The sequence below is a fragment of the Mytilus trossulus genome, chromosome 14 (assembly GCF_036588685.1).
Source record: "Mytilus trossulus isolate FHL-02 chromosome 14, PNRI_Mtr1.1.1.hap1, whole genome shotgun sequence".
Taxonomy (NCBI): domain Eukaryota; kingdom Metazoa; phylum Mollusca; class Bivalvia; order Mytilida; family Mytilidae; genus Mytilus; species Mytilus trossulus.
The window spans coordinates 68399282-68412514 of NC_086386.1; the positions used below are offsets into that span (position 1 = coordinate 68399282).

Genomic DNA, 13233 nt, shown 5'->3' on the forward strand with positions numbered 1-13233 from the left:
AACTACATACAATACCCTTTCCTTTTCACGAATGTGACCTACCGAATTGGACAAATTACCAGAATTGTAATAACATAAGCAACACACGTGGAACAGGATCTGCTTACTCTTCCGGAGCACCTGAGATCACTGCCAGTTTTTGGTGGGGTGCGTGTTGCGTAGTCTTTACTTTTCTATGTTGTGTCTTCTGTACTATTGTACTATCTGTATTGTCGTGGTTTTTTTTTTAAATCATGGCGTTGTCAGTTTATTTTCAATCTTTGAGTTTGACTGTCCCACTTGCATCTTTCGTTCCTCTTTTAATAAATATACATTTTCTGGCATCCGTAAAAGAAAATTTATCGCGTCGAAAATAACAGATTGAAATCTGAAAATAACGGTTGTAATCAAGAAGTAACTTATGTGTTATCATAAAGAAACAGATTTTCATTCAACTTATACATAATAGTCCAATATCTTGAACTTTAAAATATACCATTTGAGTTGTACCATTCGTATAATGAGAGGATATGTCATATCCTATATTAACAATATTTACAATTAGTTTTTGTTAATTGATGTTCATTGGGTTACTATTCGTATTGCGTTGTAAACTAAATATACAATGCTTATATATATTGTGTATTGTGAAACGCTTAGCATGTTGTTATTTTGAAATTTGCATTATTAATTGAAGGATACGGTGCAGGATTTGTCGTTACAAATATAAATGATTCATTCAGAATTTCAAAATTACGCAACATGTATTGTTGGTCTCGGTGCTGCTGTTAAAGTGCTTTATTCATCGCTTGTGTTCCAATGAGTTGCATGGTTGCAAATCGTTGATCTGCGTTATAAAGCTGAATTTTGGTGAACACATATGAAAACTAAACAAAAGAAAAAGGGAAGTTAATATCTACACTTTGCAAATACAAGATCGACAACAAAATATTGACAGTTTGGCACACATGTTTTTCTTAGAACTTTATACGAGAGAAAAAAACCAAGACATTTATAGACGAATTCCCTGCGCAGAGGATATGTAATACACATTTAGAGAAAAACAATAGAGAAGAATGTCTTTTAAACACGCCAATTACCATGAACGTAAAGCGATTTTTTTTTATAAGAAGAAATTTGTCGGTGGGATATGTGCCTGAAATGAAAGAGAAAAGACGGACAGAGTAAAACGATTCATGACACATTGAATTTATATCAAAACTCACTGCATTGACTCATGTCTCCTAGTATCCCTTTTAAAGAACATAGTTTTATTTCATATTGATATATTGTATACTAGAAAATAGTAAATAGAAAACAAATGTGTCACTTTAATTGCTTTATTGTGTTGAAATCGACAAAAAGCTACAATACAGACGGCGGAAATATGTGTTTGCTGACAATGAAGAATTGTTATATTTTATAATATTCAAGATCTTTAAAAACATTAGCGAAGTACCCGAATGATGTTTAAGCAAATTGTTAGTGATTTACATGTTATAGGTCAATCAAAAGCAAATTTATTTTACAATTTTATCAAAATGTTCAGAGGTTGTCCTTTTTATTTTTATATTGGATGAATTGAAACAAAAGGCGAAAAAATTAAGTAGTTGGCGTCGGTAATTTTCTTTCCTTGGCATTCGTATTCGGTTTTGAACTTATCATTGACATACACATGAACTGTTGTCTCCGTGATCGGTTTAAGTTTCAACTTGAATGAGCTCGCGTAATGAATCTCTCCAACGTTGTCATCCAGAATATTAGTCTCGATACCCCATGCTTTGTTGTTTGCCAACGTATTCAAGACAACTTGCGATGATTCAGCCCTTGGGTTGAAATGGAAAATGATGCCGTCCTTTTGGTCTTTGCTTTGTTGAAAATTTATTGAGTACCCACTAAAATAAACAAAAATAATTTTATAACATCTGTTAACATCTTCCAACTTTGTATGTATACTATGGCCAGTTGCCGGTTCAGGAGTGATATAGAGGACGCAACATTTGATTGAAGCATTTTTATCGGGCTGTATTTAGTATATTCCGTTTGCACGAATTACAACCCTTTTAAAACTCCTTGATCCACCATTGATATCTCTTTTATTCATTATAATTATACATACAAAATTTAACTCCAATTACAGAATTATATGTTGGTTGTTAATAGGAAGATACTATAATAAATATAAGTTACATTTTTTAGTTTGTTTTTCTTTTTCGAACGTTAAAATTTTTAAGCGTCACAAAGTAAAGTGTTCAACATTACAGATTGTAGTAAGTGGTTTTTTTTTGTGAAACCGACTCATAATTGGTGTCCAAAGCAAAATTTTAGCTCCAAACATAACATCTACAGACATACCATTAAAATCATGACTTTTTAGAAGCAACTGTCCGTATTGTACCCGAACAATACAAATTGGTATTGATTTTGAAGGACGAAATCATAGTTATACTTAATTTTTTATTTAAAGAGGACAATTTGGTGAGAACTTTACTAATTTTCAAACAAATACATGAATACAGCATATATTCAAAAAAGAAAATACAGCAATGATGTATGCATACATAGAAATAGCAACAATAATGAAAGTTATCATATTCGAACTATAAATAGTAACATCATTAGATTTTTGTTGGTCTTATATAGGTTTGAATGAAAGTGATTGTAACTATGTTCCTTGATTAGTTCTGCATTACGATAATTGAAATTGTCTATATTGTAAGTCATCAAAACTTTGATTACAGAATGAAAAAGTCTTGTCAAAATTAGTATTGGTCTTTGTAAACAATCTTTTTTGTTAGAGACAGATAGTAAATTGTTGACTTACATTAAGACAATAATTAAACAATGAACTGTATTTTAGTTATTTTCAAAAGAACTTTATACAATCCTCTCCTCGTGGAATAAAAGAATGATGGTAGGAGAGTTAAATAATTATTTTTATTGTGTTAATATGTTGGTCACAAACTGTAAAGTTTATACGACAATAAAATATTTGGTTTTATTTGAATTGATTAAGGGGACAGAGCACATAAACTACAGAGTTATAAAACATTTCAAATAGTTCTCTTTAAAAGTCAATATACAAATTGAGGTTTATATCGTGTAATGATCATTCAGTTCATGATGGTAATTGTAGATTTTTGATTTCATTTCTTCTTTAAATGTTGATAGAATCCATTTGAGTTATATTGAAGAAAAGGTTGCATTTAGATTTAAACTGTTTTCAAAGTTTTTTGTTCTTGTTTACATGGATATCTACTCGATGTGTATTAAAATTTAATGATCTAATAATTAAATTGATTTATTGCATTAAAAATACACTTAGTTGTTTATTGTGTTTCAAACGTACGTCAGTCCATTAATTACGTTTTGCCATTTACATAATTACAACCATATATTTAAACATAAGAAAGAATATGCTTTGAAGCGCCTCGTGGACTTTGGTCATATATAAGCACATGCTCCCGCTAAATTTTCATTCCACGAGTATTTTGCAAGATTGCACAACCCACCCTCCCTCCCTTTAACAAACAAAATTGATGCTGTTTTTAGATTATTTTTCAGATTACATGGTGAACAGATCCAAATGTATTGAATGTTCCAATTAGATTGTCATGTATCATCAAAAGTGTCAGACGTTTTAATATTAATCGGCAGATCAATGAAACCTGAATATTCAAGGAATTTGCAGGTATAATAAAAAAAGAGTGTCTATCGTCATGACATTCCGTTCAATATGGAAAGTGCGTTGGATGTCATCATCAACATGATTCAACTGGCAGTGATTTATTCAAATATCGTTCATTAAGCTGTTATGGATCTGCCCAGCAGCTAGAAATTGTTATACATTTACTGTTGGTTTTCCTTCAGTGACCAATTGTCATCAAGTTTTAACTTTTTGGCCAGTTTGTTGATGTTGGTTGTTTGTTGGTTTATATTGTTGAATATTGTTGAATAAATGCCATGACAAATAATCAGCCAAATTTCAAATTTAATTGTTTGTTTGTTGTTTATATTGTTCTTGCGAAAGAATGGAACATAACACATCTGCAGTTGTATATTCATTGCGCACATTGAATATGCAATAAATAAAATTATGCCATTTTGTAATTTTCAAATGGTCTTTTATTTACTTAAGAATGTTATTAAAAGGAAAATAAGTTCAAAATTGAGATGAGTAAAAAACTGAAATTTGAAGAATTAAATTTATTGTAATTGATTTCCCATTTTTTTTTCATCTTGGTTCAGAGATATTTGTTATACTTACGTTTTTTCATTAGGTTTATTACACTTAACCTCTAAGGCAAATTCCTCTCCTACCATCATTCTTTTATTCCACGAGGAGAGGGTAACCTGTAAAATGTTCTTTTAAAAATAACTAACATACAGTTCATTGTTTAATTATTGTCTTTAAAATATTTTTTCGGTCAATTACTCATAAATATCACGGGCTTGGGAGAGAAACAGCAAATACTAATTTAAAGTCTTTTGTTTAACTAAAACTTATTTTAAGAAGTAATGAAAACAACGTTTTCTCGCAAGCGACACGACCTTCAACCTAGAAACTACTAAGACAGTGCTGACCCTAGTGCTGACCTACTGCAAGTTACATTAATCAATGTTCAATGAACATAAATCGTCAAGTTTTTCGCCCTTCAAAAACTTACTTATTTGTTTTAGATAAACTCATCATAGATACAAGGATTAAAATTTGTATTTACGCCAGAACCACGTTTCGTTTACTAAATTATAATCCTGGTACCTTTGATAACTATTCGTTTACAATAGACTCATCAGTGACGCTCCAATCTCCAACAACCCGACCATAGAGCAGACACCAATCAACATTTTACGCTTGATTTTTTCTTTTAATAAGTAAAACAATAATGTTCATAAAAGGTCAAAATACCTCGACTTGTCCGATTTGTCGACTGTTACCGAGTTCGACACAATCATTATGAGGTTTGGTTCGACCGTACATTCACATGCAAATTTCGCTCACATGAATTCCACGTGAATTTAAATTTATGTGAATCTCATGTGAAATTCACATGAATTTCACCTCAAACCAGCTTAATTATACGTGAAACTCGCATGGAATCAGTTTTTGTGAGTTTCACTCGAATGCATTTCACGTTAAAATTACATGATATTTTATCACGTTAAATTTACATGAATATTAAAAATAAAGTAATTCAAATAACACAAACTTTTTAAATTACTTAAAATCTTGAAAAATACCATTTTTTTTTGTAAAATTCACGTGAAATTCATGTAAAAAATTCACGTGAGATTCAAGTGAATATCAATTCATATAAAATTCACATGAAACTTGTCACGTTAGTTTCACGTATAAGCTCGTTTGAAGTGAATCTCATGATATATTTTTTTACCTGAATTTCATCTGAGATTCATGCGAAAATCACCATGGGCCATTTGTGAAAATCTTATAAAATCCTTGTTATTTTTTCATTGTTTTTTTTTTTAAAAGATAGTGGCCAATGTTGGATGAATAAAAAATATACTCATTTCGGGGCAGCGTATTCGAGTCTTTATTTTGCCATCAAAAGTCTTATAAACTACCCATTTACATTTTGTTTTGTCTTTATTTTTGCCTCTTTTTTAATATTGGTATTAATATTATAATGACATGATTAATATTTCAGAAAAAAGAAGACTGGATGTTTCTATTCTCAATTTCATTCATATCTTGTATAGAGATGTCAGATGAACTTATTTCTATGGATTAGCGACTGCTTTAAACAACTGCATGTTTTAAGTCAATAACATTTCTAGATTATTATGAGTTAAATGATGTATTGGTATATGGATTGGATCCTTACACATTCTACAAGTCCTTCAGAAAGGGTTTACCTAACCTCGGATAGTGATCAAGGTTATATTGTTTAGTGCTTGGTTTTATGCACATTCTGTTAACTAAATGTTAGTATAAGTAAATCCGATGAGACATATAACATATAACTAAAAGTTGATTCTTGTCAAACGTTTTTAAAAGACATACAATCACATACAATCAGAAAAACTTACGAATGTGTTAGCCATTTTGCCTTTTTTCTGAAAAAATAAAGTAGAACTTTTTAAAATATATGTAACAAAAATAATACTTCACTTGATTTTTTTTAAACTTTCAGTCAGACTAAGAGGACATGTAAAGATAAGAAAATTAGCAAATTTTAATAATATATGAATGGATTTTACACCTGTTGTTTTAGACCTTGTCTTTGCAAAATTGACACATTTAATTTAACTATTTCATTGGGGGCTTTATTTTAGAATGACAAAAACCTGGTTAAAATTATAATGCTTTATAGTTTATATTTTTTCTGACAACAGCGGGTTTGATGTTACCGTGTAAAGTATCTAATATATATACGAAAATTTGTGTGTTATTAACACCAAGAACTTGACCAATTCGAGGAAGATTTCGATGTTCGTCAAAACTATAGCAAAATCCTTTTTAGAATAACGTATATTTTTTTTGTCACAAGGTACAATAATTATGAAATTCAAAGTAATCATACACCATCTGCTATTTCTATGAAACTCTTATTATAACTAATATGCTTATGAAACAACTCTTGTTGAGATGGTAGTAAATTGACCAAGACTAAGTCAAATTAAAAAATGTTGTTGTTGATAGTGGTATACATCAGGTTAATTACGAAATCCCGAAATTAAATAACCGCGGAATGAACTAGAACGATTAGAACATAAAATAAAGTATCCGCGAAAAAAAAACCTGGTTTATAATAATAAGAAAATAGTTTTAAAAACTCAAACATATATTATAATTAAGAACTTACCGCAGGTTTGATTATCGGTTAAAGTCTTTTTCCGGATGAAAAATAGTTTATGTGACTCGCAATTTATATATTTGCTTGCTTCCTTGTTACCATGAAAGCTATCCAATAGCTGCGTTCCATTCAAATGCAGCTATTATTTCATTCGTTGGCACCGTCAGAAATGAAATAAATTTATGACTTGTACCATATGTATTTTTTCCAAGAACATTTAGTCTGTTGGCTAATTTTATTTTAACTTTGTAAATTTTGAAAGTTGCGACCTTCCTTGGTGATTCATTTATCGAAAATTAAAATTAAAAACAAAAATATCACAAGTACAAGAAAAAGATAAAGCCAGTTGTTTTGGTGCAAATAAAAGATATGTCAATATTTCTAAGATACAAAAATCGTTTTATCTAATTTCACTAAACTTGATACAAGGAACAAATCACCCTATAGTTAATCACTCTTTAGATCAGTAGGATTAACCCCCTATTTCAGACCTTTCTTCAAATTGTCATAATACCGTTACTATTTTGGTCAAATTGTACTTTGATTCATGCGAAAGGTCCAATCATGTCCGTTTTTTAGGTAAATTTATGTCGATTGATATTTAAAGATGGTTGTACTGCTATATTGTATAGGTTAAACAATTTGCTAAACACCAATGTTCAGGAGATATAAATATTGAAATTGAAAAGAAAATATTACCATGAGAAGCATAGATGGTCAAATGTTAGGCAATCAAGTCTATGAAATTTAATAGTTTAAATTTCTTGTATTTTGATGAGCGCTTGATATTTGATTTTAAAAGAACAAACTCATTGCCAATGATTATTTTGTGTTTTTAAGCATTGATAGTTTAGTCGTTTTCTGTGTTTGTTGTTTCGTTATTTTTCTCTTACATTTGATGTGTTTCTCTCGATTTTAGATTCTAACTCGAATTCGTTTTCTCTCAATCGATTTAAATACTTTTAAACGACAGTATGATACTGTTGCCTTTTTGTACTGTTTATTCTTAAATTAATTTTGCTTATTGCATTTAAAAAAAAACAACATGTAGTTCTTACAAACAGTTATGCTATCCACTCAGTTCTTTGTTTGTAACAATGATTTTTTTCTTTTTTATTAAATTGATAAACGAGATTTGAACATAGGTAAACCAATATCGCCTAAATTTAGAAGCAGTGCTGTAGGGGGGCATTCTTTTTGAAATTGGCTATATAGAGAATTGGCTATAAAGAGCGACAATTTCAATTTCTTAATTAAAAGTTTGTGAATGTTAGGAACTCTCATTTGAATAGTTCTGTAAGTTGGTAGAACTGTTCTGTATTATCAAAAAAAATCTCCAAATTTTATAACGAGTATTACTACAAAGTTCACAAGAATACCTGTAAATTTTTATCAAATAGTAAATAATGTTCTTTTGTTAGTTTATTTACCAACACTTGGTCGATGCCGCTGCTGGTGAAGTTCCTCACAAGGTAATTATCAGCCCAGTATTTCGCACTTTTGTGCATGAATTATCGACCTGTGAATTATCGACAAAAGAAGTTTCTACTGAAAGACATATGATAGCTTACAAGTTTAAAAAATATGGAAAATACAAATGTGTTCAATTCGGCAAATGAAGTTAATAGTACAATCTTAAATGCTTATGTATTTAGGCTTGCATTTATTTCAAAAATTGATATATCTTTGATGAGTTTATATTGTTTCCCCAAAAAAACATCGTATTCATTTTTCAACATGTTTAATCCCGCCGCATGTGTGTGCCTGTCCCAAGTCAGGAGCCTATGGCCTTTGTTTGTCTTGTATTATTTTGAATTTAGTTTCTTGTGAACAATTTGGAAAATAGTATGGCGTCCATTATAACTGAACTAGTATATATTTGTTTAGGGGCCAGCTGAAGAACGCCTCCGGGTGCGGGAATTTCTCGCTACATTGAAGACATGTTGATGACCTTCTGCTGTTGTTTTTTCTATGGTCGGGTTGTTGTCTCTTTGACACATTCCCAATTTTCAATCTCTATTTTATTTGTTATTGAAACCCCTTAATCGGAATATCACAACGACACCCCTTTAAAAAAAGTATGAAAAGACTATAAAACATTTAAGAATACATTTACTTTCTTGTTAAAATTCAAGATTTACACTAAAACTATCAAATTTTTAGTGACAACCTAGAACGATGCAATCGTTTCATGTCGTTACAGAAAGATTCAGACCCGAAAGAAGGAAAATATTTCCTGAATTCCAAAGAAGAATGATGTAACAATAACAGTTCTGAGAAATATAAATAAGAAGATAGTCAAAAAGTTTGCTTTTCAAATAAACTTCCTTGCGCTTGAAATAAGTATCAGAAGGCTAATATTTCTTCGTCCTTTTCTACTAAAGAGAGTTTCATGTGTTCAAAAACCTTCCGGTGTAGTGTCTCGTCGTATATAGAATGCCTCGATTAACATGCAATCTATGATTTACTTCAAAATGTTATCTTTTATCTTTTACACAAACATATCTTTTGTTGGGAAGATAAATTGGAGTTTGAAATTTACTTGTAACTGTATTGCAAAGGAAAATATGATACCTTTGAATTGAGAGGGTTGAATTTCACATCAATAATAGATAATCTGAAACTAGAAAAAGGAGCTTACTCTTTTGATAACAAAAAGTCTAGTCTTCATATTTTTTAGTTCACCTTTTCATTTAATTATTATCCGGTCAATGATTTTCATACCAAATAAAGTTTCCTCCTTCCATGATACAGATGTACAGATGACCTTTTGGATTATAGCTCTTCATCTTTTATATAAGCTTTGGACTTCAAATATTTTGGCTACGAGCATCACTGAAGAGACATGTTTTGTCGAAATGCGCATCTGGTGCAACAAAATTGGTACCGTTGATTTTATGTACACTTTTGACAAGTATTTATGAAATAGAAAGACTTGTTTAATTTACAAATTATTAATTTAATATAAATATATCTGTCATTTCGAATAAAGGCAATAGAAGTTTACCGATTTTCAATATATAGATATAGGAAGATGTGGTGTGAGTGCCAATGAGACAACTCTCCATCCAAATAACAATTTAAAAAGTAAACCATTATAGGTTAAAGTACGGCCTATGTATTAAATTAATTGTGTTAAGTTTTGTGAACTGTTGTTTGTCGTTTTCTTGTCAAGTTTCGACTTTCGGTTAAATATCCCTTCTGTATAAATGTGCATACCATTCTAACATCACATAATTTTGTACATTTTTCTGTAGTCAAAGTTGGAAAAATAAGCTTTTGAAATGGTATTGTTCCTAATGATTTTGTTGTTGCATAATGTTGTCAGGTGAGAGCATATATACGTAATTCAAATGTAAAAATAAATCTTCTAAATGCATGAACATAAGTCAGAAAAATTAACGGTACTACATAATATTTATCATTTTCTTATTTGGTATGTTTGGTATCGTCCATCTTATGTTTATGTATTATTCTTGCTATGCATGGTTAATTAAATACAAGTTCGCGCGATAATTACCGTAGACTTAACGCATTTTAATAACGCATGAATTATGACCTTCTTCGATAAATGCTTTTAACCAAAGGAGAAATGTTCAAAGACAAATCCTTAATTGATAAGCATTTGAAGTATTTCAAACCGGAAATCCCTTTAGCAAATGGTAAAAATCAAAAGCTCAAAAACATTATATGAAACAGCTGTCCTACTCGTGATTCTATACCGGCATTTTCTTATGTTGAAAATGATTGAATGAACCTGATTTGATAGCTAGTTAACCTTTCACTTGTATGAAAGTCGGGGACTCGGTGGCAAAGTGTTCCAAGTATATATACTACTGTTATCTCTAGTCAACAATGAGGTTGTGAGTTCGAACACCGTGCGCTCGACTCCAATCTTAAATGACTAGGATTGTCCGGGCATTTCGTCATTTTCCAACTATGTTGTGGCAGTTTTTGTCCAGGGTGCTCACCCCTATTAATGAGTCTGTAAATAGCTGACCCGAATAATCCAGTCGTTATAATACGATCACTACGATCGCTCAATTAGCTCTGGAGGGCAATTATCGTGACCGTAAAGGGGCGCTGTAAGTATCCGAGTTAGTAAAGAGCGAATATGAACAAACGTTGCAAATTTACCAAGATTTGTAAACCCATTACAATTGAGTAGATGGTATATTATGCTGTGAAATGGGAAGTGGACAATTGGAAAGTTAAAATAATCACGTTTGTCATAGATTTAAGTTTGAAGTTATCAACCTGTGTCAATATCGAGAAATATTTGTATTCTTTATATGTCTGTTTGTTGCAGTTGTTTTCTTCAGATATTTTTTTGTTGTAAGTAGGTACCTTGTTTTTCAAGAACACAGTTTTTCGATAGTTTCCAGGAACAAAAGAAAAAAATCATAATCTTGGAATATGTGATGAGTTTGTTTTTTTATTCCTTAAACTTTTGCAACTTTACAAGAAGTTATGAACACTGCATGTAAAAAAAAAACCAGTTAACCCTGAAAATAAATTATATAAAACTCACTTGTGAATAAAATATTGCATTTGTAATTTAATGATAATATATTCTATGTTTCCTCAATGATCAGATCTTGCTGTCTTTTGAGTGTCCATATACTAGTATATGTAGGATGTTCCATTCCACTATACTTATATACAACGTCATTTCTATCGAATTGATGTCACAAGAAGGATCATGAAGGGGAAAACATGGGATGACAGAGACGTGTATTATCGAAATGCGCATCTGGTGCATGGAAATTGGTACCGTTAATGTTATTGAAACCGGCATATCCGTGACACATATATTTTACAAGGGCAACCAAATCATAAACTTCGGAAGGGACAATTTCCAATATACTTTGAGGACCGTTGATTGAACAGCTTACTCATTAGCAGCAACCTTCTAACAAAAAATATATGATAGAAAAATGAAAGTCCATCAATTTTTCCCGATTGTGTTATTACCGTAAGCGACCTTTTATCAGATTATCAGATGACACATTTGGAGCAGTAACTGCCTTTTCTTCCGAAACATCCAACTTCTAGCACATTTTGATGAAAGTTTTAATGCCCAGTCTACGTTTTTATGTAATGATGCCTTGGTATCTTTCCTACATAGAAATGGAAAGTTCACAATAGGGAACTGAAAATCCGGCAATCTTGTCGTTATTATTTCTTTCTAAAATAATTCAGATTGCCAATATCTAGATTTCTAGATGAAGGTCATAATATTATATAAGCTGAACTGTATCAATGGTATACCGTACTTTGATGGAATATAAAGTGTTCAGCTGTTGTAGAACTTATCTAATAAAACGATATCATCTATATAGCTGAATGATAATTTAAGAATATTCTCAAATCCGTCATATTTAACCTTTAATAATGAAGGATGCCCATTGGGTTTGCAGGATGTATGAATATGCAATCCCTTCTGGTCCGAATTGGAAAAATGTCTTGAGGAGGCAGACTGGCACACTCTCTGGCCATTAGAGATCCCAGTCAAAAAATGTTATGTGGTTCATATGAAGCATGTTACTAGTAAAAGGCAAAAGTTCTGCATCTATACACCTTCCCTCATTTTCAAATGATATTTGAAATTCCAATTATTTATCGAGGTGGCTTAAATTGATAGAACTTTTCATGAATGTTAATTTTATTTCTTCTTTGACATTCATTAATATTTGATTTTGAATGTTCAACAATTAGCTTGAACATTACATTCTTGAGTGTACTTAAAGTGTTATCAGATAGAGTGTATAATATACAATTATGGCCCGCTGAGAAGTTGATTATCCAAAATTGTCGACTCAATTACGAATTATTCTACAAGGGCTTTAGCCCAAGGCAAGTAACTCTAACTAGGGTTGACATTTTTGATAATCACCGACTCAATGGGACATAATTGTTTTATTATATCAAACGAAAAGTTTCAATCAAAGTAAAATTTTGTAACAGATTGTCAAAACACTTATACTGACTTAATATTACTTAAGAAAACTATTTTGTGTCTATTGACATTTTACGTGTGTACAACAAAGATGGACCCTTTTAGTAATATATAGATGGCACTGAAAAGGCCCGTTTACAAGAGATGTTGTTGACACTAGATTAATTGCCAACACTTGTTTGGTCATGTTTCATTGTCACCTGATGGGCTTCCTGCAACGTGAACATTGCCATTTTGTTAATTTCCATCTGTGACCTCATCTGTATGGTTGATAGTTATCAAAGGTACCAGGATTATAATTTAGTACGGCAGACGTGCGTTTCGACTACATAAGACTCACCAGTGACGCTCATATCAAAATATTTATAAATCCAAACAAGTACAAAGTTGAAGAGTATTGAGGATCCTAATTTCCAAAAAGTTGTGCCAAATACGGCTAAGGAAATCCATGCCTAGGATAAGAAAGTCCTTAAGTTTTTC

General features: G+C 31.1%; 1 protein-coding gene across 1 annotated transcript; it reads right to left on the bottom strand.

Moving 5' to 3' along the window:
• Positions 1 to 1487: 1487 nt before the first annotated feature.
• LOC134696522 (uncharacterized) lies at positions 1488 to 6852 on the bottom strand. The gene is made up of 4 exons (XM_063558361.1): positions 6804 to 6852; positions 6028 to 6054; positions 4247 to 4332; positions 1488 to 1874 (listed from the first exon to the last, which is right to left on the bottom strand). Exons 2-4 carry the CDS (start codon positions 6040 to 6042, stop codon positions 1547 to 1549), a joined length of 429 nt encoding a protein of 142 aa, XP_063414431.1. The 5' UTR covers positions 6043 to 6054; positions 6804 to 6852; the 3' UTR covers positions 1488 to 1546.
• Positions 6853 to 13233: the final 6381 nt, after the last annotated feature.

Excerpts from the sequence above, each read along its gene's own strand:
- LOC134696522 (XM_063558361.1), bottom strand. Across the intron at positions 1,875-4,246 it reads AATAAACCTAATGAAAAAAC|TGGGTACTCAATAAATTTTC; the intron begins GTAAGTATAACA and ends TGTTTATTTTAG.